The sequence below is a fragment of the Coffea arabica genome, chromosome 4e, assembly GCF_036785885.1.
Source record: "Coffea arabica cultivar ET-39 chromosome 4e, Coffea Arabica ET-39 HiFi, whole genome shotgun sequence".
In the NCBI taxonomy this organism is placed as follows: Eukaryota; Viridiplantae; Streptophyta; class Magnoliopsida; order Gentianales; family Rubiaceae; genus Coffea; species Coffea arabica.
Window position 1 is genome coordinate 1,322,000 of NC_092317.1, and position 24,857 is coordinate 1,346,856.

Below are 24,857 nucleotides of genomic sequence, written 5' to 3' on the forward strand. Positions count from 1 at the left end.
CACATGTTGACCAATTCCCAACTCATCTTTTTGTTCTCCCTCAAAAATTTTCGGCAGAAAGCAGCTTGCCCCGGTGAAATTGCACTGGGTGACTAAAATATCAAAGGATGCGGCCGCAAATGGCCAAATACACTTTGCTAACTACATGGTATTAACTCGAGAATGAGATATAACTTGTGTTTTTCATCTTTGTTTGAACTAAATAATCTGAACTTTTTAACTTCCTCGTCCTTCGCCACACTGATACATTTGTTCAGAGATAGCAATCTCATTCTTGACAGCAGACTCTTGTTAACATACAAATACACGCTATCAAAACACCAGTTAGTTGGCTTGCTGAACAAACTGCTGGTGTGCGCTACCACTCTTTACGCCCCCAGGCAAAAATAAATCAATCAATCAATAAATCAGAATTTAATATATTTTTTTTCCATGAAAACTTGAAAACTTTCAAATATCAGTTGGGCCTGAACCTGGGCCGAGGTTAGAAAAGCCCACTCCGTGTCTTTTGTTCATGGAATCTATCTTCTCAAGCTTCAACCCGGCCCGAAATCTGCTGATGAAGCTCTCAGCTTTTGAATCCACGTCCGGGCTCGGACAGAACAATGGTGACGCCGCGAAGGGCGTCATATCACCTCCGTCAGCAGCAGCTGTGGGCGTGCCATCCGATTCCACGTCATCAAGATCCGGAGACCCACTCCGTGAGCTCAGGTTGCTATTTACCCGCACATAGTCACCTTGAAGTACAAACTTCCACGCCGGAGATTTGAAGAACGGCGGAGGAGGCGGCGGGGGAGGTATGGGAACTAGTGGAGATTCTCCGCCACTATTTGAATTACCTTCCTCACTGTCAAAGCTTCTCACTTTCACTGGTTGCAGAGCTTTTTGCGTGGGCTGGTGTCTGGAAGGAAGCTGCGGAATGGGAACTGAAATGACTGTATGTGTTGTCTTTCCTTTGGATTTCTTCGATGCGAACAAATTCTGCAAGACGGAGGGTGGCGGCGGCGGCGGAGGAGGAGGAGGAGGAGATTGTGGTGGTAGTTGAAGATGGAGAGGTGGCATTTGAGGCTCGTTAAGCAAAGCATCAAAGTTTTCAACACTTTTTTGCCTCTGCCTTTTCTTCTTCTTCTTATGGTAAAGAGAATTCAAGAAATCCTTGGTTGCATTTCCCCCAGTTCTTTTCTTCTCACTTTTGCCACTCTTTTGATCCACAAATTGCGGCAGCGGCGGCGGCGGTGGAGGAGGAGGAGGTGTGAGGACCCGCAAATTTCCTACTTTTTTCCTCAAAAATGCCTTTTATTTGAAAATTATTATTTATTAAGGCCCCCTACCTCATTATATCACACTAAGTGTAAATAAACCTAGAAAATAAGGTTTTACGCTTTGGTTTCAAGTTTTGAGCAAAATTAGGGTTTTTGCGATTTTTTCCGCCGGATGAATTTTCGGTACTGGCCAAGGATCAATTTGATGATTAAAAGTGACTCTTAAGTGAGAAATAATATGTGAGTAGTAGCAATGATATAAGGTTAGTGAATGGGAAGTAAAAACCCTAGTACGTGAGTTTTTAAGAAACGGCGCGAACCGGCGGGTCCCGCGCATTACCGATTGAACGCACCACTTGACCACCATTTTTCTTACCCAACAAGTTTGTTGACTTTTGCACATAATATCTTCTCTCTTGGCAGCATGTTGACCGAAAATTGGTGGCTAAGAAAGGCAAGAAAGAAAGAGAAAAAGAAAGGGTGGTGGTGGTGACAAGTGTCACCACCTCATGGCTTCTTACCCAAGACCATTACCAACCATATAACCTTAACACTTAGCCAATTCTTCCTCATTTCTGCTGGAGCTGGCCGAGAGCATCAAGGAGGAAAAACTCCAAGGGAAATCTTTCATTTCATCTCCAAATCCAACAAATAAGTGAGGAATCGAGCGAAGTAAACCGATTAAACTTGCTTTCTAGTGACTAGCTAGTGAGTGGTGGTGTGATTCTTGAAGGGGAGAGCTTGTGCTACTCTTGGTGACTTTTATTCAAGGTAAGAGAGTTTATCTCTCCAAGTTTTACATCTAATCTTGTTAAATTAAGTTTAGTAGGTGATTATAGTGGTGAGATTATGGATGATTAGCATGATTTAGAGGTTTTCCCCAATTTATTTGATGAACTAGGGTTTCTGATTTTCTGCTCAATGTGATGTATGATGCATGAATGTTGTAATTAAGGTTATATAAGGTTGTTTAGTGGTGAATAGAACCAGAAATTTGAGGAATTTACACTTAGAGCTAAAAATTCCAGATTTCTGGAAAATTGCCCAAGCATTCTGTCCGAAATTGTACCTATATGTTAGAGGCCGAATTGGCCTTTGGTCAAAGAAGGAAAGTTGTAGAGAATGGTGTTTTATAGGTGCCTATAAAATTTCAGCTCAATCGGAGCAACGCAGAACGTGAAAAGTCCAAAATACCCCTACTGTTTTAAGAATTCCCCAGCAGTCCGTTTCTTCAGTTCAGTCCAGTTTATCACGATTTTTGACTAGGATCCCTTCTGATTTAGCTCTGGGCCAAAACATAAAAGTTGTAGTGCTCTGAAGTAGCTTTAAAACGCCTCAAAGAAAACCTGATTCGGACTTGTGTACACTGAGTTAGGTTCATTACAGTGTTCTGCGTTTAAACAACCGACGAACTGGTTTCTGGTTTAGTAATCTGAGATTTTGACTAAGTTACATTAGGAACTGGACTACGTGACCTTCATGAATGTTGTAGCTCTGTGTCTTAGCTTCGAAACGGCGTAGGTTTCGTTTTAATCTGATAAGCGTAGCCTCGGGTATGGTATTACCGCATTTGTACGTCAAATCTGTCTTGAACTAAATTGCGTTTCTGCACTTGTACTTGATGCGATTCTTGTTGTTATGATATTGTGAGCCTATGGAACGGCTCTTGACATAAATTGCTTGTTTGTATGATGTTGGGATGTTGTTGAAGAAAAATAATGAAGCCTAAATGGCTGGAAATTAGGTAAACACAAAGGGCATGCTGCCCAAATTTTTACTCGAGGTCTAGAAAACTATCTTTGCGACTTGAGTGAAGGTTAAGTGATTATCACTTGAACTATCGAGGACCTTTGCCACTTGTTTAGGACTTGGCCGAACTTGTACCCTTAGGAAAATGATATGAATCACTACGAAACCGTTTTACTTGCACTTTTGACTCAAGAGTCATATTCAAGCAAAAATGTTATCAAATTTTCCAGTTTAAAGAGCGAGCAACTATTTCACGACTCTTCTCAAGTGAATTTCAATTTCTTGATTCTTATCGAACGAAACGCTTAAGTTTTGAACCTTGGTTGATTTCAAAGTTCTCAAGTAAAGTTTTATCGCAGATTTGGACTCCCAACCCGGAGTACCACCTCGACGCGAAAACTAGAAGCACTATTGTGGTGAGTGCTTCCAAATATCCGATTGTACTTGATATGTGTACTCCCTACTTGACTTGTGTGATTACATGACAATGAATGAAAAGGCAAGGGTGTACTTTATCGCACTTGCCCTAATATGACCTGTTCTTGCTATTGATCATACTTGACTTGTTGTACATGTACTTGAATTGTATCTTGCCTGGAATTCCAGAAACCCTGTGGCTAGTTAATCGAGTCGAGCCGGCAAGGGCCTGGTCGATTAGATAACAAACCCTGGGTCACTTGTAATGTCGAGTGGAGTGTTATCTCCTCGACTAACGGTATACTCGAGTATTACCACCCATGTTTATATGGCGTGCGGGCCCGGAATAGGGGGTGAATCGGTGGACGGAAATTGGCGTGTAGTGGAGTTTATTTGGACTTGAAATTACTTGAAAGTTGACGGAGTGTCAACTACCACTTGACCAAGCTGGAATGGAGCCGTAACATGAATACCGTATCCTTATATGTGAATGTGCATCTAATACTACTTGACTAGCTGAAGTACTATTTCCTTGATTTGACTTGTTTGCTCGTCATTTCACTTTTATTTTGCTATAACTTGGTTGTTGCCCAATTTGATATTTGGGAACTTCACTGAGCTTTGGCTCACCCCGTTAGTTTGTTTTCCTTACAGGGGTACGAGTAACGCGAGAGACTTGATAAAGACTAGTGTAGCCTTTTGTTTTGACTTTTGAATTTTGGTTTTGTACTCGCGCTATTCCCCGAACGAAACATGTTGTACTTGGATTGTATACGTTTTGGTACTAGTTGGTGTATTAAGACTTTGTACCTGATTCCTATCGATGTAAACTATAAGTTTGAATCGTGAATATTATTTATGGTGCATGGTTGTGTATATATGATTCGATTGAGATAGTGAGTGAGTCCTGGCGAGAGCTGGGCAGGCGGTCCGCCGAACCCTTTGGTACGCCTTAGGGAGAGGTGGGGTCGTCACAGGTGGTATCAGAGCCTAGGTTTGAATTGATCGGGATAGTTTGAGTGCTTGACTTGATAGGCTAGGGTTTTATTATCGGCTAGGGTTTTATTATTGCGTTTAGCCTTAGCCTTGTTTTGCGCTTGATGTGTACTTACCTTTGCAATGTTATTTGCAAACTTAGGTGATGGCAGACACTGACTCTTCTGGGGGTGCTGGACCGTCCCAGCCTGCACCTATTGACATACCGACCGAGATACCTACTGAGGTGCCTGAGGTGCCTGAGGTGCCTACTGACGCACCTACTGACGCTTCCGTGGTCGAGCCATATCTAGTGGGCCCTGTATGTCGCGTGATCACATACCAGGAGGTTCCCGGCGGGCCAGTGCAGCGGTGGTCCCCAGCGCGCAAGATCCGGCGCTGCGATTGCTGGAAGACCTACTCTTACCCTGACCGAGTAGTGCTTGCTATAGATGACGATCGGAGACGATTGGGTAGCACCAATCGTAGGTGCTTTGCGGAGATAGAGCGTCTCCAGGCTACTCTCCGAGATCAGGGAGCTCGGATACGCGAGTTGGAGGCCGCAGTTCTGGCGGAGCAGCAGCAGTCTGATGCTTACCGTGATCAGGCTCATGCGGTGACTGGACGTTTGATGCACATAGTTGGACACATACGAGACCGGACCGACCACATCCTGACTGAGTGCGAGGCACTTGTAGAGGATGTGATGCAGGACTTGGCCGAGGAGGGCCAAGCCCCTGTAGCTCCTGCCGCTCCCGGTGGCCCTGAGGAGGATCCAGAGGAGGATCCTGAGGAGGACATGGAGGAGGAGCCGAGCGCGTCCTCGGAGTCAGTTGGGTCGGCGTCTAGCCAGACCACTTGTTAGGATCGGGGTTTTAGGAGGTTTTGTGGGCTAGTTAGGAACATAGTGGGACGACATGTCTTCTTTTGTTTTTGTTTTAGACGTGTCCTGGTGGATGTAAATATCTTTTGTTCTATGTTCCTCGGCTGTTATAGCCTTTGACTACGTGACTTGTTGGCCTGTATATACGACTTGTTTGATATGTAAATAAAGTGCTTGTTTCTTACGTGTTTATTTGCCTCTAGTTATGTTGTTGCAACGCGATATATGAGTCGTACCTTACCCCGTTTATATGTTCTAGTTGGTTGACTCTCAAACATGGAAGATAAAAGGAGTCGGACCAAGAAAACTAATCGAGAACGCGGTTCCAGGCGAGGCCGTGAGGGTGAGAAAGTACAGGAACCGGTGCCTGAACCGATAGAGGAGAGGGAGGCAGCGGTTGAACAGCAACCTGAACCCCAGACTGCCGGGGGAGATCAGGTGGCCACTGCCATCCAACAGATGACTAATATTTTGACTCGGTTAGTGGAGCAACAGGGTCAAGGGTCTGTAAATCAACCTAGAGACCCTGATTCGGGGCAAGATAGAGCCTTGGAGAGATTCCAGAAGTTCTCTCCACCCAAATTTTTAGGAGGACCAGACCCGTATGAAGCTGAGAAATGGCTGGAGGCCATGGTAAATATCTTTGCTGCCCTAAACTACACTGAGGAGAGACAAGTCCAATTTGCCGTATTCCAATTTGAAGGGCCAGCTAGGGCTTGGTGGAATGTAGTGAGGGCCAAGTGGGAGAGAGAGGAAACTGCCTGGACTTGGCTAAACTTTGTACGGGACTTCAACGAAAAATACCTTCCACCCATCGTCCAGGAGAAGAGAGAGGACGAATTCATTAAACTCCGTCAGGGGTTGATGAGTGTAACTGAGTATGAGACTCAGTTTACCAAGTTGTCCAAATTTGCTCCCGAACTGATAGCTACGGAGCCGAGAAAAGTACGGAGGTTTATACAAGGATTAAATGTGGAATTACAAGAAGCCTTAGCAGCGGTCCAAATCAATACTTTTACGGAGGTTCTGGAGAAGGCCACGAGGATAGAAACTGCTAGGACGCAAGTAAGGAATTTCCACGCTAAGCGGAAAGGGGCACCTAGTGGAGCCCAAGGGTCGGTACGAGGCGAGCGAAGCATGCCACCCGCTAAATCCGGTCGTGGAGCTGGAAGTGGACGATTTTCGAACACGTTTAGGGGCAGTGCTCCGAGAGGGAATGCCCAGAGGGGAGGCCAGGGCGGTAGAAGTCAAGGTAGAGGTTTTACTCAGGGAGGTCAAACCTCCACTCCCCGAGTGACATGTGGGTATTGTGGAAAATTGAACCACACTGAGGACGAGTGCTGGAGAAAGGCTCGGAAGTGCTTGAGGTGCGGAAGTGCGGATCATCAGATGGTCAATTGTCCGCTAATCAATGACACTCAGTCGACTGCCAGGTCAAACCCGAAGCCGACTACTGCTGGAGGGGCTAGGTCGAGGGTACCGGCCAGAGTGTACTCGCTAGATCAAACAACTGTGCCTGAACCAACCAGGGTGATAGAAGGTACAATCCCTGTTTTTCACCGGTTAGCTAGAATTTTGATAGATCCCGGTGCTACTCACTCTTTTGTTAATCCTGCATTTATGCTTGGCATTGACTCGAAAGTTGAAAGGTTACCTTATGACTTAGAGGTAAGAACACCTACAGGTAATCAAATCTTGCTTGCGAATGAGGTGTATAGGAATTGTGATATTTGGATTGGCGAACGGAAATTGGTAGTGGACCTTATTAGTCTAGCCATTAAGGGGTATGATGTTATCCTAGGTATGGATTGGCTAGCTCACTATCATGCTCGGGTAGATTGTAAGATGAAAGTGGTCGAATTTGGTATACCAGGAGAGGCAACCCTAAAGCTTGATGTGAGGGGTATGATAGCCTCTTCTGCACTTATTTCGGGTATGAGGGCTAGGAAGTTGCTTAGTCGTGGGGCTCGTGGTTACTTAGCTTTCCTAATTAACACTCCGGGTGAAAAGACTAAGTTGGAAGACATGCCAGTAATCAGTGAATACCCGGACGTATTTCCGGAAGAATTGGGGTCTTTGCCACCCGAAAGGGAGATTGAATTTAAGGTTGATTTAGTACCCGGAACCACTCCCATTTCTAAAACTCCTTATCGTATGGCACCTGCTGAGCTTAAGGAATTAAAGGTGCAATTACAGGACTTGCTAGAACGGGGGTTCATACATGAGAGCGAGTCGCCGTGGGGAGCTCCAGTTCTATTTGTTAAGAAAAAGGACGGGAGTTTAAGGTTGTGCATTGACTATCGAGGATTGAATGCAGTAACCATTAAGAATAAATATCCTTTGCCCCACATAGATGAGTTATTTGATCAGTTACAAGGGGCTGTAGTGTTTTCCAAGTTGGATCTGCGACAAGGGTATTATCAATTGAGAGTTAAGAAGGAGGATGTGCCAAAAACGGCGTTTAATACTCGATATGGGCATTTTGAGTTCGCAGTGATGCCTTTTGGTTTAACCAATGCCCCAGCAGCATTCATGGATCTGATGCATCGAGTGTTCAAACCTTACTTGGATAGGTTTGTAGTGGTGTTCATTGATGACATCTTGGTGTATTCGAGGTCAAGGGAGGAGCATGAACAACATTTGCGGATAGTATTGCAAACCTTGAGAGAGCACCAACTGTTTGCTAAGTTCAGTAAGTGTGAATTTTGGTTGGAAGAGGTGGCGTTTTTAGGTCATATAATTTCGAAAGATGGCCTTGCTGTAGACCCGGCGAAAGTGGAAGCTGTGGCTAAATGGAAACGGCCAGAAAATCCCACAGAGGTTCGAAGTTTTCTAGGCTTAGCAGGATACTACCGCAGATTTATAAAGAATTTCTCGAGGATTGCAGGACCCTTGACTAACCTGACCAAGAAACAAGGAAAATATATTTGGGATGTTAAGTGTGAAAGTAGCTTTCAAGAGCTTAAGAAACAATTGACTATGGCTCCAATTTTAGCTTTGCCCAGTGGAAAGGATAGTTATACGGTTTATACTGATGCTTCGAAAGAAGGGCTAGGATGTGTGTTGATGCAGAATAGGAATGTGATTGCCTACGCATCCCGAAAGTTAAAAACTCATGAGCAAAATTACCCGACCCATGACTTGGAACTTGCAGCTGTAGTGTTCGCTTTGAAGAAATGGCGACATTATCTCTATGGTGTAACTTTCGAGGTTTATACGGATCATAAGAGCCTTAAGTATCTGTTTTCTCAGAAGGAGTTAAATCTAAGACAACGTCGGTGGGTAGAGTTCTTAGAGGATTATGATTGTACAATTAACTATCATCCTGGAAAGGCCAACGTTGTAGCAGATGCTTTAAGCCGGAAGGCTCAATTGGCAAGTTCTATAGTGAGAGAGTGGAGCCTATTGGAAGATGTATGTGAGTGGAAACCTCGTTTGGAACCGGAAAAGGTGATTTTTGGAAATATTGAGGCGAAATCGGCATTGATGGAACGAATCAAAGAGGGCCAAGTGAAGGATCCAATAGTGCAGAAGTGGGTAGAGAGAGTGAAGAGAGGGGAGTTACCTAATTTCAATCTAAGCCCTGATGGAATTTTAAAGTTTCGAAATCGTGTCGTGGTACCTAGGGATGAGGAATTGAAAAGGGAGATTTTAGAGGAATCACATTGCTCTAGGTATACGGTGCACCCAGGGAATAATAAAATGTACCAAGATCTTAGGAATCTGTATTGGTGGGAGAAAATGAAGGCGGAGATTGCCCAGTTTGTGCAAAAATGTCTTACGTGCCAACAGGTAAAAGCTGAGCATCAAAAGCCGTCAGGTTTGTTACAGCCTTTAGAGATCCCTGAGTGGAAGTGGGAGCACATAACGATGGATTTTGTGTCAGGGTTGCCACGCACACAAAAGGGGCATGATGCAATTTGGGTGATAGTGGATCGATTGACTAAGACTGCACATTTTCTGCCAGTGAACATGAAATATCCTTTGGAGAAACTTGCTAAAATTTATATGGATGAGGTAGTAAGATTACATGGGGTACCAGTGAGTATTGTATCGGATAGAGACCCCAGGTTTGTATCTCGATTTTGGCAGAGGTTACAAGAGGCTCTAGGAACTAAGTTGAGTTATAGTACAGCATATCATCCACAAACTGATGGACAATCTGAGAGAACTATCCAAACTCTTGAGGATATGTTGAGAGCCTGTATTGTGGATTTTAAAGGAAGTTGGAGCCAATACTTGACTTTGGTTGAATTCGCGTATAACAATAGTTACCATTCCTCTATTCAAATGGCTCCATATGAAGCCTTGTATGGACGACGGTGTCGATCCCCAATCCATTGGGATGAAGTAGGAGAGAGAAAAGTAATAGATCCAGCTACTATACCATGGGTTGAGGAAGCCTATGAAAAGGTGAAAGTGATCCGCCAGAGACTTCAGACAGCCCAAAGCCGTCAGAAAAGCTATGCCGATCATAGGAGGAAAGACTTGGAGTTTGAAATAGGAGATAAGGTGTTTCTTCGGATCACACCATTGAAGGGAAAGATTAGATCCGGAAAAGGGAAAAAGTTGCAACCACGATATATAGGACCTTTCAAGGTGCTACAACGAATAGGAAAGGTGGCTTATCGACTTGAGTTACCAGCTAGCTTGTCTAGGATCCACGATGTCTTTCACGTCTCTTTGCTTAAGAAATACCATCCGGATCCGACTCACATTTTGCCACCCGAAGATGTTGAACTTGACGAGTCTTTAACCTATGAAGAACGACCTATTCAAATACTGGATCGAAAGGTGAAGGACTTGAGAAACAAGCAAATTCCTTTAGTAAAGGTACTATGGAAGCATCATGAAGTGGAAGAAGCAACTTGGGAGCTAGAAACGGATATGCAAGAAAAGTATCCTGGCCTGTTCGCGACAAAAGGTATGAATTTCGAGGTCGAAATTCTTTTAAGGGGGAGAGGATGTGAGGACCCGCAAATTTCCTACATTTTTCCTCAAAAATGCCTTTTATTTGAAAATTATTATTTATTAAGGCCCCCTACCTCATTATATCACACTAAGTGTAAATAAACCTAGAAAATAAGGTTTTACGCTTTGGTTTCAAGTTTTGAGCAAAATTAGGGTTTTTGCGATTTTTTCCGCCGGATGAATTTTCGGTACTGGCCAAGGATCAATTTGATGATTAAAAGTGACTCTTAAGTGAGAAATAATATGTGAGTAGTAGCAATGATATAAGGTTAGTGAATGGGAAGTAAAAACCCTAGTACGTGAGTTTTTAAGAAACGGCGCGAACCGGCGGGTCCCGCGCATTACCGATTGAACGCACCACTTGACCACCATTTTTCTTACCCAACAAGTTTGTTGACTTTTGCACATAATATCTTCTCTCTTGGCAGCATGTTGACCGAAAATTGGTGGCTAAGAAAGGCAAGAAAGAAAGAGAAAAAGAAAGGGTGGTGGTGGTGACAAGTGTCACCACCTCATGGCTTCTTACCCAAGACCATTACCAACCATATAACCTTAACACTTAGCCAATTCTTCCTCATTTCTGCTGGAGCTGGCCGAGAGCATCAAGGAGGAAAAACTCCAAGGGAAATCTTTCATTTCATCTCCAAATCCAACAAATAAGTGAGGAATCGAGCGAAGTAAACCGATTAAACTTGCTTTCTAGTGACTAGCTAGTGAGTGGTGGTGTGATTCTTGAAGGGGAGAGCTTGTGCTACTCTTGGTGACTTTTATTCAAGGTAAGAGAGTTTATCTCTCCAAGTTTTACATCTAATCTTGTTAAATTAAGTTTAGTAGGTGATTATAGTGGTGAGATTATGGATGATTAGCATGATTTAGAGGTTTTCCCCAATTTATTTGATGAACTAGGGTTTCTGATTTTCTGCTCAATGTGATGTATGATGCATGAATGTTGTAATTAAGGTTATATAAGGTTGTTTAGTGGTGAATAGAACCAGAAATTTGAGGAATTTACACTTAGAGCTAAAAATTCCAGATTTCTGGAAAATTGCCCAAGCATTCTGTCCGAAATTGTACCTATATGTTAGAGGCCGAATTGGCCTTTGGTCAAAGAAGGAAAGTTGTAGAGAATGGTGTTTTATAGGTGCCTATAAAATTTCAGCTCAATCGGAGCAACGCAGAACGTGAAAAGTCCAAAATACCCCTACTGTTTTAAGAATTCCCCAGCAGTCCGTTTCTTCAGTTCAGTCCAGTTTATCACGATTTTTGACTAGGATCCCTTCTGATTTAGCTCTGGGCCAAAACATAAAAGTTGTAGTGCTCTGAAGTAGCTTTAAAACGCCTCAAAGAAAACCTGATTCGGACTTGTGTACACTGAGTTAGGTTCATTACAGTGTTCTGCGTTTAAACAACCGACGAACTGGTTTCTGGTTTAGTAATCTGAGATTTTGACTAAGTTACATTAGGAACTGGACTACGTGACCTTCATGAATGTTGTAGCTCTGTGTCTTAGCTTCGAAACGGCGTAGGTTTCGTTTTAATCTGATAAGCGTAGCCTCGGGTATGGTATTACCGCATTTGTACGTCAAATCTGTCTTGAACTAAATTGCGTTTCTGCACTTGTACTTGATGCGATTCTTGTTGTTATGATATTGTGAGCCTATGGAACGGCTCTTGACATAAATTGCTTGTTTGTATGATGTTGGGATGTTGTTGAAGAAAAATAATGAAGCCTAAATGGCTGGAAATTAGGTAAACACAAAGGGCATGCTGCCCAAATTTTTACTCGAGGTCTAGAAAACTATCTTTGCGACTTGAGTGAAGGTTAAGTGATTATCACTTGAACTATCGAGGACCTTTGCCACTTGTTTAGGACTTGGCCGAACTTGTACCCTTAGGAAAATGATATGAATCACTACGAAACCGTTTTACTTGCACTTTTGACTCAAGAGTCATATTCAAGCAAAAATGTTATCAAATTTTCCAGTTTAAAGAGCGAGCAACTATTTCACGACTCTTCTCAAGTGAATTTCAATTTCTTGATTCTTATCGAACGAAACGCTTAAGTTTTGAACCTTGGTTGATTTCAAAGTTCTCAAGTAAAGTTTTATCGCAGATTTGGACTCCCAACCCGGAGTACCACCTCGACGCGAAAACTAGAAGCACTATTGTGGTGAGTGCTTCCAAATATCCGATTGTACTTGATATGTGTACTCCCTACTTGACTTGTGTGATTACATGACAATGAATGAAAAGGCAAGGGTGTACTTTATCGCACTTGCCCTAATATGACATGTTCTTGCTATTGATCATACTTGACTTGTTGTACATGTACTTGAATTGTATCTTGCCTGGAATTCCAGAAACCCTGTGGCTAGTTAATCGAGTCGAGCCGGCAAGGGCCTGGTCGATTAGATAACAAACCCTGGGTCACTTGTAATGTCGAGTGGAGTGTTATCTTCTCGACTAACGGTATACTCGAGTATTACCACCCATGTTTATATGGCGTGCGGGCCCGGAATAGGGGGTGAATCGGTGGACGGAAATTGGCGTGTAGTGGAGTTTATTTGGACTTGAAATTACTTGAAAGTTGACGGAGTGTCAACTACCACTTGACCAAGCTGGAATGGAGCCGTAACATGAATACCGTATCCTTATATGTGAATGTGCATCTAATACTACTTGACTAGCTGAAGTACTATTTCCTTGATTTGACTTGTTTGCTCGTCATTTCACTTTTATTTTGCTATAACTTGGTTGTTGCCCAATTTGATATTTGGGAACTTCACTGAGATTTGGCTCACCCCGTTAGTTTGTTTTCCTTACAGGGGTACGAGTAACGCGAGAGACTTGATAAAGACTAGTGTAGCCTTTTGTTTTGACTTTTGAATTTTGGTTTTGTACTCGCGCTATTCCCCGAACGAAACATGTTGTACTTGGATTGTATACGTTTTGGTACTAGTTGGTGTATTAAGACTTTGTACCTGATTCCTATCGATGTAAACTATAAGTTTGAATCGTGAATATTATTTATGGTGCATGGTTGTGTATATATGATTCGATTGAGATAGTGAGTGAGTCCTGGCGAGAGCTGGGCAGGCGGTCCGCCGAACCCTTTGGTACGCCTTAGGGAGAGGTGGGGTCGTCACAGGAGGCGGTGTGGCTGGTTCTGAGATGGGTTCGTTGTTTTCCATCTGACTATCCCTTCTTTTTCTCCTTCTCTCCCTTCGATGAGCAACACTTTGATGGACTCGCTTTGGCTTTTCATTATCCAGTGGTGGTGAAGCAGGCCGCAGTAGTGGTGATTCTGGCGGTGGAGATGGTGGAGCTGGCGGAGGAGAAGATGGAGGGGGAGTAGCTGGAGTGTTTGAGGGTCGTTCCTGAGGATGAGGGTACGCAAATTTATCCACATAAAAGTTCTTGCTTTCCAGCTGGGAATCATCAAATGTGTATTTCCAGCTTCGTCGACGATGAAGCTCGCCGGTGCGGGAGTACCGGGGAGTTTCGATTATCATATCATCATAACACATCCACGGATCATCCCCGGAGGCCAATCTTGAGGAGGCTACAAGTAGATCAGGATATGAGCTATATGTCCTCCTCAGCAGTCCACCTTGGTTATCAGTACTAGAAGTACTGTTGTAGGCCGTCTGATCTGAATATCCATGCCATTGAAGAGGATTTGACTGATGCGTTTTTTCAGCTTCAATAGGGGAGTAATTATACCATCCCTGTGCGGTTGATGGATTTGATTTTCGGGTTTCAGTTCTGGTAGTAGTAGGAGTAGTATCATGATACTCCTCAAAGTTTCTATCTTCATTCTTGTTTCTACTGAGGAATCCAAAGACTAATGCAACTAGAACTAATACCAAATTAAGAGAATCCCAGCTTTTCTTAACATTATTTGGCCTAAAGATTTGAGAAGAGAAAGAAATGGTTGCAGGGACTACCAAAACCAAGAAGGAAACAGCTGTTATCAGCAGAACGGAGACTAAAAGTCCAGAGCTTAAGAAGAAAGAGGATAGGCCGTGGCGAAATCGGCGGACACGGCCGCGATTGCTGGTGCTTGGTACCCAAAAGGGGGTCAAGTCTTCCCCATCTTCCATGGTTTTTAGTTGCTTGTGTTGCTTTTGATAAAAGATGAAGAGGAGCGCTCTGTGAAACAACCTTTGTTCCCTCTTTATTGCTTTTGCTTTTCCTTTGCCTTCTTTGCTTGTACTTGTAGCAGCGCTAAGAAATGTAATGTTCGGCTCCTCGTTCTCTTTTGTTGCTTTCGTTGCCCTTCGAGCAGTTGGTGCTAAAAAAATGAGTTGCTTTATTTGGTGCTGGGGAGGGCTATGGATTTTAGGATGGAAGGAAAATGGATCAGTGGTAGGTATATTTTTATTCTTGAGTTGTGTTGAGCTAAGAGTATTCTAATTTTTTTTTTTTTTTACTTTTTTGATAATGAACTAAGAGTAGTATTCTACTTGAATGGAATGGAATGGTGGTCAGTAGCGTGTGGATCAAACTACTTGAAGAGTGCTAAGAGTAGGCGACTCGCATGACGGCTTTCACGCATTTGGCTTTTCTGGCAAGAAGAATGACAGCCTAATCAATGACGCGTATTTTGTCCATGTAATGTAACTTGAACTTTGGTCTCACGCAGCTAACATCTATCTGCTCGTAACAAATCCAGGGAACTTTTAGCTTTAAAATCAATTGAAGATTCCTCCCCGAGATTGCCGATGAACCAAGCGATCCACAAATGAAGTAAACAATAACGTGCTTTAATTTTTATAACGGCCAAAATTAGCAGCCGACTAGGATGCGCAGCCAGGCAGAGCAGAGCAGAGCAGCTCATTCACTTCACTTGGTATCGTTTTGGAATTCTCAATTCTTTAGTATTCTTTCAAAACCATGAACGATTTGGCTGAATGCGGAAAACCATGAGGGGAGAGGAGACGAGAGTCTTGGTCATCCTTCCGCGTTCAGTCTAGAGCAAGCAGATCTTACAAAGGAGGAGTGGTTAAAATTCGGGACAATGAAACGGAAAAACGCGTACTTAATTGGTAACAAGTCCTTTTCAATCACTTTGCAGAGAACGACAGAGCAGAATCGCTCCAGTCTTTCGCATGATTGTTCTGTCTTCAACTCCCTAAACAGAAATTACCCCTTTTTTTTTTTTTTTGGTCTCGTCTCGTGGGCTGTTTGCGTGCGCATACATCTGTACACCGGGAAATTTGTGGTTGCTGCCAAAACTGAGGCGTCTATCAAAAGTCATGACAAGCACACCGGGAAATTGCAAGCTACCATGGGTGTCCAAATACAAATAGTTAGTGTTAATTCTATACAAAGCAAAGAACCTCTAATGGGCTACATAGCATATGGCTAAGATAATCATACATTTCCCAGCAAGCTTCTTCATTCATACATAATCATACTAAAAAACTGTACATGTTGTTAAGGCTGCATCAGGTGCAATTGAACTCGAAGAATACGCCAAATATTGCTAGCTTCCAATGACTTTAGCTGAAAGTAATCTAATTTGTTATGACATCAAACTATTGCTTTTTCCACCCTCTAAAGTGTAGAAACCTACTTGAAAACCCTTTTTTTTTCCTTTTTTTTTCTTTTTTAGGGAGGCGTTGGACCCAATTGTACTGAACTTCAGGGGCCCTATGATACATGAGTTGTATACTACATGACAAACTGAGAGGATGACCAGGATCAAGCAAAACTTGGAAAAGCCCCCATAGTAGGATGCTGTTTAATCACAGGTATCCATCTCATGCCATTGTCTGCTGAAACTGATAAAGCCTGAGAGCCTAGGGACTAGAAGAGAATAATAGCCACAACAATCAGGACAACAACAGTAAATATCAGAGCCTGCAATCGTTGTATACATGATATTAGCAAGCAATAAGAGAATGATGAAAGTGCAGAGCATCTTCAAGCATTAGGCAAATGCAATCCATGCCTACATGTCATACCATGGTGCAGGCTCTAAAGAAGACATACTTGCTTTTCAATATTTGAAATAGCGAGAATCCTAGAATATAACGCAGGGGTAAAGGTCATGTCACCTCAAAGGGACACAGTAAATCACTAATGACTCAATAATCGTTTTTTTGGTTTATATCCCTGCAAGAATGGAATCAATCCCCATACCACAGAAAGAGTGAATATGACAACATATAGAGAACTGCATGACTGCGAGATAACACTTACAGCTATTGCATTAGCAGCGAGCCCAGCTCGTTCTCTGGGATCCTTGTGGTAGTAATTCCCAAAGTAAAGAATAGTAGCATAGTACCAGAACAAGGGGCAGAAAAACCCAAGCAGAAGACTGCAAGAAGAATTTGAATCCATAAGATGTAAACCCGGAGAAAAACACCATTAAGGAAAAATGTATAAAAAAGTAAGGACATACGAAAACCATCCTACTCCACAACCAAAACAAGGAAGGGGTTTATCAAACATTCCCAGCTGGGCATGTTCTATGTCGCCAGTAAGGGCATAGTCTCCATTCTGATGCTGCTTGGCATCTTCTAAAAGTTCTGTATCCATCCAAATGTTTCAGCCATCAATGCAGCAATGTATGGATCAAACATACCATGTTCAAGCTGATATATGAATAACATATAGATGTCCTCAAGAGGATAATAAGGGAATGCAGTTCAGTCATTTTAAATTTATAAACAGCACTTATTCAACAATTAGTAGCAAAGTTCTCTTCTATGAGATTTATCTGTCTTGCTGTGGAAACAACTTTTACAGTTAACACTCCTTATGAATTCTAACCCTGTTTGCCAGATATGACAGAATCCCAGGCTCAGAAGTACATTAGAACCGATTTAAACTACTGGAAAGTAAGCTTCTAGCTGAAGATACAGAGGGCAATGCTGAGACAAGCAGACAACAGCTAAGTGAACAGAAGAACTTTCCCCAGAAAAGGGAAAAAAGAAAAGGCAGCCAGAAGAGAAATTTCAATTTTTTATGCAGTTCAAAAATGCTGGCAAATCTTAAATCAGCCCTTATTCGAAGCCAACAGCACCAAAGAGAAATTGGAAAAATTTTGAGATGTGGTTTAACAAAATCCGGGAAGGATATCCTAGCACTAACTATATTATCTTGCTAAATTCAACAATGACAAAACTGAATCCTTTCCAATATTAACCAATCAAAGCGAAAGGTAAAAGCAATACAAAAACCATATAAAGAAAGGTATCACTGAAAAGAAATCTCATCCTGAGATAAAAGCAATTTTTAGCCAAATTTAATAATATACATGTGGAACATTGGAACATTCACATTCAAGACAAGCAAGACCACAGACCAACAAAACAAATGACCAAATATATGATGAATCACTTAGCCAGAATAAATCAAGAAAATTCATACTGATTAGCAAACACACTGCCCCACCACTTCCAGCACAGATAAAACACCCAGCACCCAATTCAACAACATGAATATACATATTGCAGCATATATGCAGTTTTGCATCAGAAAATAGGAACGATGGACATTTTAGGGACTACTGCAATGACACAAGAGGAAATATCGTGACACAAAGCTACGGTTTTGAATTTGCTGAAAAATTTTCACTGACAGCAAATTAAAGCCATGGCCATTAACAAAATGAAAAGAATGAAAAATGAAGGGATAACACAAAATGAAATACTTTGATCCATATGTTAAAAGAAATCAACTCTCTGATCCAATATTCAAACTGCTCCGTCTTCTCTGTAACTCCTGCAACATATACCATGCACCAAATTAAAGAGCCAATCGAAACGTTCTGCTTGTTAAAACGTACAAGGTAAATAATCTTTAATTGCAGTAATTAAGTTACAATTAACCAATTGAAAGCCCAAGAAATGTTTAGCTGGTTGCGTTCTGACATGAAATGTAAGCTGTAGTCCAGTTTCAAATAACTAAATAGCTCGATCCAAAATGTTAGAAACGTACTCCACTTTCAATTAAAGATCGAGCACCAAAAGTACCAGGGCTACACTTAGATCACTGCAGAAGCCTCAGTAAGTAGCTACAAAAATCCGTGAAAATAAAGGCAATTGTAAGCAGACAGTCTTCAACTTTTAACATTAATAAAAAATAGATTTCCAATTTCCGTTACCTGACACCAATAAAGTCAACTACAGTCCCAAAATTAAGCAGATCGTCACACCCCAACCCCCCCCCCCCCCCCCCCAAAAAAAATCAATCCTACGCAGATTCTTAATCAATTGTTATGAGGAAAATAATGTAATCTTCAGCTATAATTTTCTGAACCCAAAACCACAGTTACAAAACAATAAGAAAGCTCCAATTTTTTCCCCGAGAGAAACTGTACTTGATATCCAAAACCCACCAAAATTGGCTAATTTAGACTGTTAAAGATAACGAGCTGAATATTAGAATTATCAGCAGATAAAATAAAGCTAAGAAACATAGAAAAGACAAAAAAGAAAGTAAAAAGAATAAGTAAATGATACGGAATGGGCTTGGCGACAGTAATACCTGAAAGAAAAATGTTGGAGAGATGGAAGATCGGTTGTGGGCAGTCGCAGGAAACTGACGAACAAAAGGGGCGAAAAAAAAAGAAGAAAAGAAGAAAACTGGAATATGCTTCAGCGTAAAGAATTAAAGAATGGATTAAAGCTCAAGCACAACAAGAGTGGATGGGGGTAATTTTGCACCTCCTCCTGCTTCTTCTCCTTTGAATGGGATGATTTTACTAATTTGACTACTTGTTTACCAGCCAGTCTCTTCTTCTTCTCCCTCACTCCACCCTCCACACTAAACGGAGGGTGCTGGACAACTCAATTTTTTTGCTTGTTAGTTTTGTAGGTAAAGGTCCAAATCAAAATGCTGTATTAAATCCACTACTATTTGTTAATGACGGGACGGGACAGGACGTCATGGACGGCGGATAAACGGAAACGTTAAATGGGCTGCGTATAAATCGACTGACGGGGTCAGGCGTGCGTGCAGTTGAATGCGTTTTTTCTCCAATAAATGAATGCTTTTCTCTATCTTAATGCACGAGATTTGATTTTTTTTTTAATTAGTTGTTAAACTTGGGCACATATGAATAATTCATGAATGGGATATAAAAGTATTCGTACTTTTTAATCACTCATATTTATTTTATAAAATTAGTATTATTATTACTACTCATAATGATTTGTTTCTAAGAGCTTTATTAAATTTACAATATAACAATTCAAATTCACTAAGTAAAATCACTCTATATGAATAAAAAACAATTATAGTATCTGTATTATGTGAGAATATGGACTTAAAATGGTTATGTTGCAAGATATTTCACATTGGTTATTTAGGCATTAAAAATTCTTCTTGGCAAAAATTATGCTTTAATGCGCGAAAAATACATTAATAAATCTTTTTCCAAAGTATGGAATGAATACAATGAGTGAAAGGGATGAAGAGGGGGAATGGGGGAGAAGGAAGGAGGAATAGAGAGGAGTGAGAAGGAGTGGTGTCAGTGATTAGTGGTGGGGGGTGAGTGATGCTATTTTTAATTTTTAAAAATATTAAAAATATTAAAAATACTCAAAATGCATTATAAAAACATGATAAAAAACTTAAAAATATAATAAAATTTCACATACATTTTTACAATAAAATTTTTGGAAAATACTTCTAAAAATGCATATTCATATTGATTGTTTATTAGGTTTTTCTAATGCATGCTCATTGGATACTTATTAACACACTGACAATTCATCTAATCTAATATACCATGTATATATACATACTAATAATTATTATTATCCTTTATCACATTTATATACTTTATTTATTTAATTTAATCTATCATTCCTTGTATTTATTTACTTTTTTTAATTAATCTTACATTTTCAAAAAACATGACATCCAAAATATATTTTAACGAGTATCCAATGATTACCCATTAAACAATGCTTGCTTATTGCAAAAAAAAAAAAAAAAGGCTTTTTCCCTACCTATGTATTGCTATTGCAGCATTGATATATACACACACACATACACATACACATACATATGCATATGCGTATTTTTTTATATGTATAATTTCTTACGGGAACAGGTTTAAATTATGGCACATAATATAAATTTAACATGGGTTGGCAGCTACGGTGTAGTATATATAAGATTAAGGTATAATTTTAGAAACTTCCCTGAGATTTGTCATAATATCACTCAGCTCTCCTCAAAATTTTAAAATCTCACTTACCTTCCTTGTCAACTTGATAAGATTAAATATTCCTATCAAATGTTATAAATTGATAACATTACCCTTACTCTTAATAACTATTTAATAAAAAAGCCAAAACAAAATAAAATTTTAAAAGTAAAAAATGTCAATTAAAAAAAAAACAAATTGCTAGCTAATAATGGTCCATTTTTTTTTTTTACATTATAGTCATGGTGGGATAGCAAAAAAATGGATAAATTAAATATAATCAAGATCAACCATTTGGGAGGATTTTGGAGAGTAATTAATACTTAAAAAAAAATTCGTGTATAGTTAAAATTAAGGAAGTCAAGATATTTTTTAGAAAAATATGTTTTAATTCATGGTATAGTTTAAGTTGTATTGCAAACTAAAATAATCTCTTTATATGTGTAAAATTTTCAATGTGTAAATTTTGCTTTTGTTCCAATGCAACTAAAATAAATAGTTTTTTTTGAACTAACTAAAATAAATAGTTTACGTCAAGAAATTAATAACTTATAAAAATTTAACCTTAACTTATTTTCTATTGGTGTTATAAATTCCATAAGTAGGATAACATAAGGATAGTATTAGAACAAAAGTTTATCTTTCTTGTATTTCTTCCAAAGGGTTTAAAATGCTACAAGAAATGTCAATCTAAGGGAAGTAAGTGAAATTTTAAAAACGTCATAGGAGCTTAGTGATATTATAGAAAACCTCGGGGGAGGTTTCTGAAATTATCCCTAAGATTAACTAAAAAGGTTAACCCTATGTATAGCCAAATGGTTCATAATTCGGGCAGTTCACCCGGCTGTGGTTACACGATAGAGTAGGGCTCGTACCTGGTAGTTCACATCTAACGCTGTTACGTCGACTTCTTGTCGCAAAACCATGGCCAAACCAAAGGAGAAGAAGAGGAGACCAATAAACCAAGAAATTCAGCAAGTAACGGAACCTACTCAGGAGTACTCCAGGGAAAAAGACGAAGGAGAGGAAGAACAAAGGGATGCAGAAGAGGCCGACCCCATAACATTAACAACTGCAGAAAAACTTGAGAAGAATGAGAAAAAGAAGCACAAGGAAACACTAGACGTCAAAATCGAAACTTTCGGTGAAAACCCTGATAAAATTTCTCCAATTGTGGGTTATTTTCCATCCGGGTACGATCCATTGAGGAGTTGGAAGGAAGGCGAAGAAGCGGAGCCTGAAGCCAAGGTTAAGGTATACAAGAATAAGAAGAGGAGTAATAGGCTGCAGTTGGTGGTGAGCCCTAAGGTTGCTCAGGTTAATTTCGTCGGAACTAACTACTCTGGCGAGGCTACGGCGGCTCAGATGTGTACTTATGGTCTCGGAGTTTTTGACAAGACTAGCCAGACTCTGAAGATTGTTCCTATTGCAGCTAACAAGGTTATTTTATCTTATTTTTTAAACCAAAGCCAAAACTAGCAGGGATATAAGCGAATGCGGTAAATTTTGAATATTTTTATTACTTTTGTGGTGCATTTGCCATTTAATTGCTGAAATATGGTGGCAAAGGGGAAAAAGCTATTAGCTTTGAGATTTATTTATTGGTATGCTTGGTTTATCTGTGGAATTGTGCTTGTTTTTGGCTGCTAAAATGCCTTGTGATTTTTGTAGTTTGTGGTTAAGATTACATTTGGAGGTTGTACCGTGATTTTGTTTCTCAGAAACTGTTATGAGAATTACTGAAGTTGCCCTCTGAATGAGAAGGTTATAGCTTTATGTTTCATGTGTAGGATTTTTTATTATTTTTTCAATTTTTTTTTGGGGGTAAGCGGGAGGGCTTGAAACCATGACCTCCTACTTACAATCCCTCCCACCTTACCACCCAATCCAACCCTACCCTCCACCTGTTTCATGTATAGTTGGTTATCTTTTCCCTAATATCTGGGCTACAAGGTTGTTGAACGAATGGTTAGATAGGAGTTCAATTACAGATGTAGCATCTTGAGGAAAAGGAAACCAATTTTTTTATTTTTATTTTTAATTCACATTTGATCAAACTCAAAGAACTTCTAGCTGAGTTGTGGGAAAATTTGTCATCTTGCAACTTTCCACCCAGGTTTATTACTTGCTCTCACTATGCTCTGATTTTGGCCGGAGCATGAGGTTGGCTTGTGTCTCTTGCCAGTTGCCACTACTGGCAGATCTCTTTTTTGGTTTCGATTCCAGTTATGTTGGATTGCAAACTGATCAACATTATTTATTTTATTCTACTTGGATGCCCCAGATATTCAGATTGGAACCGAGAGTTGCTGGGTTAGACCTACCTGAAAATGAAACTCCAGAAACTTTGAAGCATGAACTTACTGCAGAAGAGAAGGCTGACAAAATGAGAGAATTGACTCTTATGTATTCATCCAAGAAGACTATAAGACAGGTATACCCTTTTTCCTGCATAGAAGGGATGTGACTTCTCCAAGCTCTAGCTCTTTCAGAAGGTCTATTCTTGCATGTATTGAACACTAAATACTAAATCAAATTTATTTCTTTAGTCATTATATAGCTCTCTGATGTATTCCAGGAACCCTTGATGCTGCATAACCATGTTAGTCCCATACTGATTTTGTATATTTTTTTTAAACCTTTGTACTGTTGATAGGGTCATTCAATGTCAGAAATGGAATTCTTTGTTGCACTCGGCCACCCAATGGAAATAAAGCTAATGTGATTTCCATACTCTCTACGTTGGGCACTTAATAACTAAAAAGTGAAAACATACAAAAAATTGGGCTGATTAAAACAGTACTGGAAAAAAATTAGAGAGAGAAACATACTTTAGTTTTGACAATTCTGGTCTAAAGTTTGGTAGAGAGATTGTATTCATCCGATATCTGTTTTGCAGACTCAGAAACTGGAATCACTTCGTCAGAGACAAGATCCTGAAAGTCAGCAGGATTTGGACCAAAAATTAGGGGGTATTGAGATAAACAAAGAGGGGCTCGAGGTTACAGAGACTACAACTAGTGCTCGAAATATCCCACCCCATGATTTGTCTGCCACTACACCTCAAACAGCATATCCATTGCACAAGATTATCTTTAGCGGGGAGTGGGATTACCTTATGGACATTCTTGAAATTTCACAAGCTGGAGCAGAAGTGACGTCTCATAATTACCCGAGCTTTGTTTGCAATCGAGTATATAAATTGGATGATATTACGGTAAGATTTGCAATAGACTTTGTGCATCTTTACGTGGATGCCTATCAGTTATTTGGTTAGCATTTTCACCAACCTGCGCGTCATGTTCTTCTATTTCAGTATAGCACCCTATAACTTCCATAGCGTATGAATGACATAAATTTGTGCTTTTGACCGTTGAGAAATATGGTCAACTCCCATTCGTGAGAGTTCTATCCCTTTCCTGTTGAAATAATTTCCTGGATTATCAGGTTAACAAGTATGGCAAACTGCATGCCTTTGTGCATCACAGCCTCTTCTGGTTGTTAAAAAGGAAGGTCAAACAACCTGGTGATTTAGTTTATGTTACCAATCTTTTTTATCTATGCCAGTCCATGAGACTTGTAGCATGATACTTTATTATCATTTTTTTTTGGCAAGGTTTTATATGCAAGTCAAAACAAATTCCCCTATTAATTTTGTCATGTAATACTTTCTTTTATGTTCTAGGATGAAGTGGAGAAGAGGCAGCTTGCTGGCATATTTTCATACATCACCCATCTTGTCAAGTTCAAGGATAAGCACTCCATGGATGGTGTTTCATCGGCAAAACATCATAAAATTCCTGGGATCTTGTACCAGAAGTTCTCTTCCTTGTTTGCTAATTCAGACTCGAAGAGGATTGCAGATGACAAAAAAGATCTCCTTATCAGCTACATCTTGGTGCTTACTTTATATGTTGACAATTTTCGGACAGACTTATCTGACATAGCGAAGGATCTAAGAATGAACCCGATAGCATTAAGACCTCACTATGAACATTTGGGCTGTAAGCTCGCGCGCGAGAAGCAATTGTTACTGGCGACACTATCTCTGCCACTGCAGTTCCCAACGGTGAGAAGGAAGCGGCGAAGGTAGATGGGGCCGTTGAGTCTTTTCTTCTCATAGCTTTTTACAGGCTTGAGACTACTTGAGAATGCGTTTTTACCGTCTCATTCCTTTCTTTTCGTTTTTTTGGTTGGCCCATTACAAGTTTGCTGTGGATCGAAGAAAAGAAAAAAAGAAAAACAGAGAATTTGCTTATCAGAAGTTTTAAGGCCTTTTTCCACGTGCATGTTTTATATTTGATCTGCTTTTGCTGGATCTGAATTCATACAATTAGAATACAACTAAAAGCTTCATTATAAATTCCTGGAAGATGAGCACCAGACAAAATCTTTTACTGGTAAATTAAAACGCTAACTCTCATCTCACGAC

At 40.4% G+C, this 24,857-nt stretch overlaps 3 protein-coding genes and 1 long non-coding RNA gene across 19 annotated transcripts; 3 read left to right on the forward strand and 1 right to left on the reverse strand.

Moving 5' to 3' along the window:
- The first annotated feature begins 447 nt into the window (after positions 1–447).
- Positions 448–5,468, forward strand: LOC113700978 (uncharacterized). 7 transcript variants are annotated; one of them, XR_011813397.1, is made up of 4 exons: positions 448–1,134; positions 1,225–1,250; positions 3,371–3,427; positions 4,083–4,320. XR_011813397.1 is itself a non-coding variant. In XM_072046960.1 (3 exons), the coding sequence occupies exon 3, from the start codon at positions 4,570–4,572 to the stop codon at positions 5,266–5,268; it is 699 nt and encodes a 232-aa protein (XP_071903061.1). In that variant the 5' UTR covers positions 448–1,134; positions 1,686–2,033; positions 4,567–4,569; the 3' UTR covers positions 5,269–5,468. The 7 variants fall into 7 exon arrangements, 2 of the variants coding, with proteins under 2 accessions (XP_071903061.1, XP_071903060.1); XR_011813395.1 differs by lacking the exon at positions 1,225–1,250 and adding an exon at positions 1,686–2,033; XR_011813398.1 differs by lacking the exons at positions 1,225–1,250; positions 3,371–3,427 and adding an exon at positions 1,686–2,033.
- A 4,789-nt stretch (positions 5,469–10,257) lies between these two features.
- On the forward strand, positions 10,258–13,320 carry LOC113742293 (uncharacterized). Its single transcript, XR_003460827.2, has 3 exons — positions 10,258–11,033; positions 12,371–12,427; positions 13,083–13,320. It is a non-coding gene; the product is annotated as an uncharacterized lncRNA (long non-coding RNA).
- Positions 13,255–19,240, reverse strand: LOC113742643 (large ribosomal subunit protein eL20z-like). Of its 10 annotated transcripts, none has more exons than XM_072046966.1 (6): positions 18,757–19,240; positions 18,208–18,283; positions 17,921–17,991; positions 16,667–16,859; positions 16,465–16,582; positions 13,255–15,542 (listed from the first exon to the last, which is right to left on the reverse strand). In XM_072046966.1, exon 6 carries the CDS (start codon positions 14,358–14,360, stop codon positions 13,281–13,283), a length of 1,080 nt encoding a protein of 359 aa, XP_071903067.1. In that variant the 5' UTR covers positions 14,361–15,542; positions 16,465–16,582; positions 16,667–16,859; positions 17,921–17,991; positions 18,208–18,283; positions 18,757–19,240; the 3' UTR covers positions 13,255–13,280. The 10 variants fall into 10 exon arrangements, with proteins under 10 accessions (XP_071903067.1, XP_071903064.1, XP_071903065.1 ...); XM_072046963.1 differs by having other exon boundaries at positions 16,667–16,793; positions 18,757–19,236; XM_072046964.1 differs by lacking the exon at positions 18,208–18,283 and having other exon boundaries at positions 18,757–19,235.
- Positions 19,241–21,255: 2,015 nt separating this feature from the next.
- Positions 21,256–24,708, forward strand: LOC113742692 (uncharacterized). The gene is made up of 4 exons (XM_027270599.2): positions 21,256–21,865; positions 22,710–22,859; positions 23,325–23,642; positions 24,111–24,708. The coding sequence occupies exons 1-4, from the start codon at positions 21,350–21,352 to the stop codon at positions 24,516–24,518; spliced, it is 1,392 nt and encodes a 463-aa protein (XP_027126400.2). The 5' UTR covers positions 21,256–21,349; the 3' UTR covers positions 24,519–24,708.
- Positions 24,709–24,857: the final 149 nt, after the last annotated feature.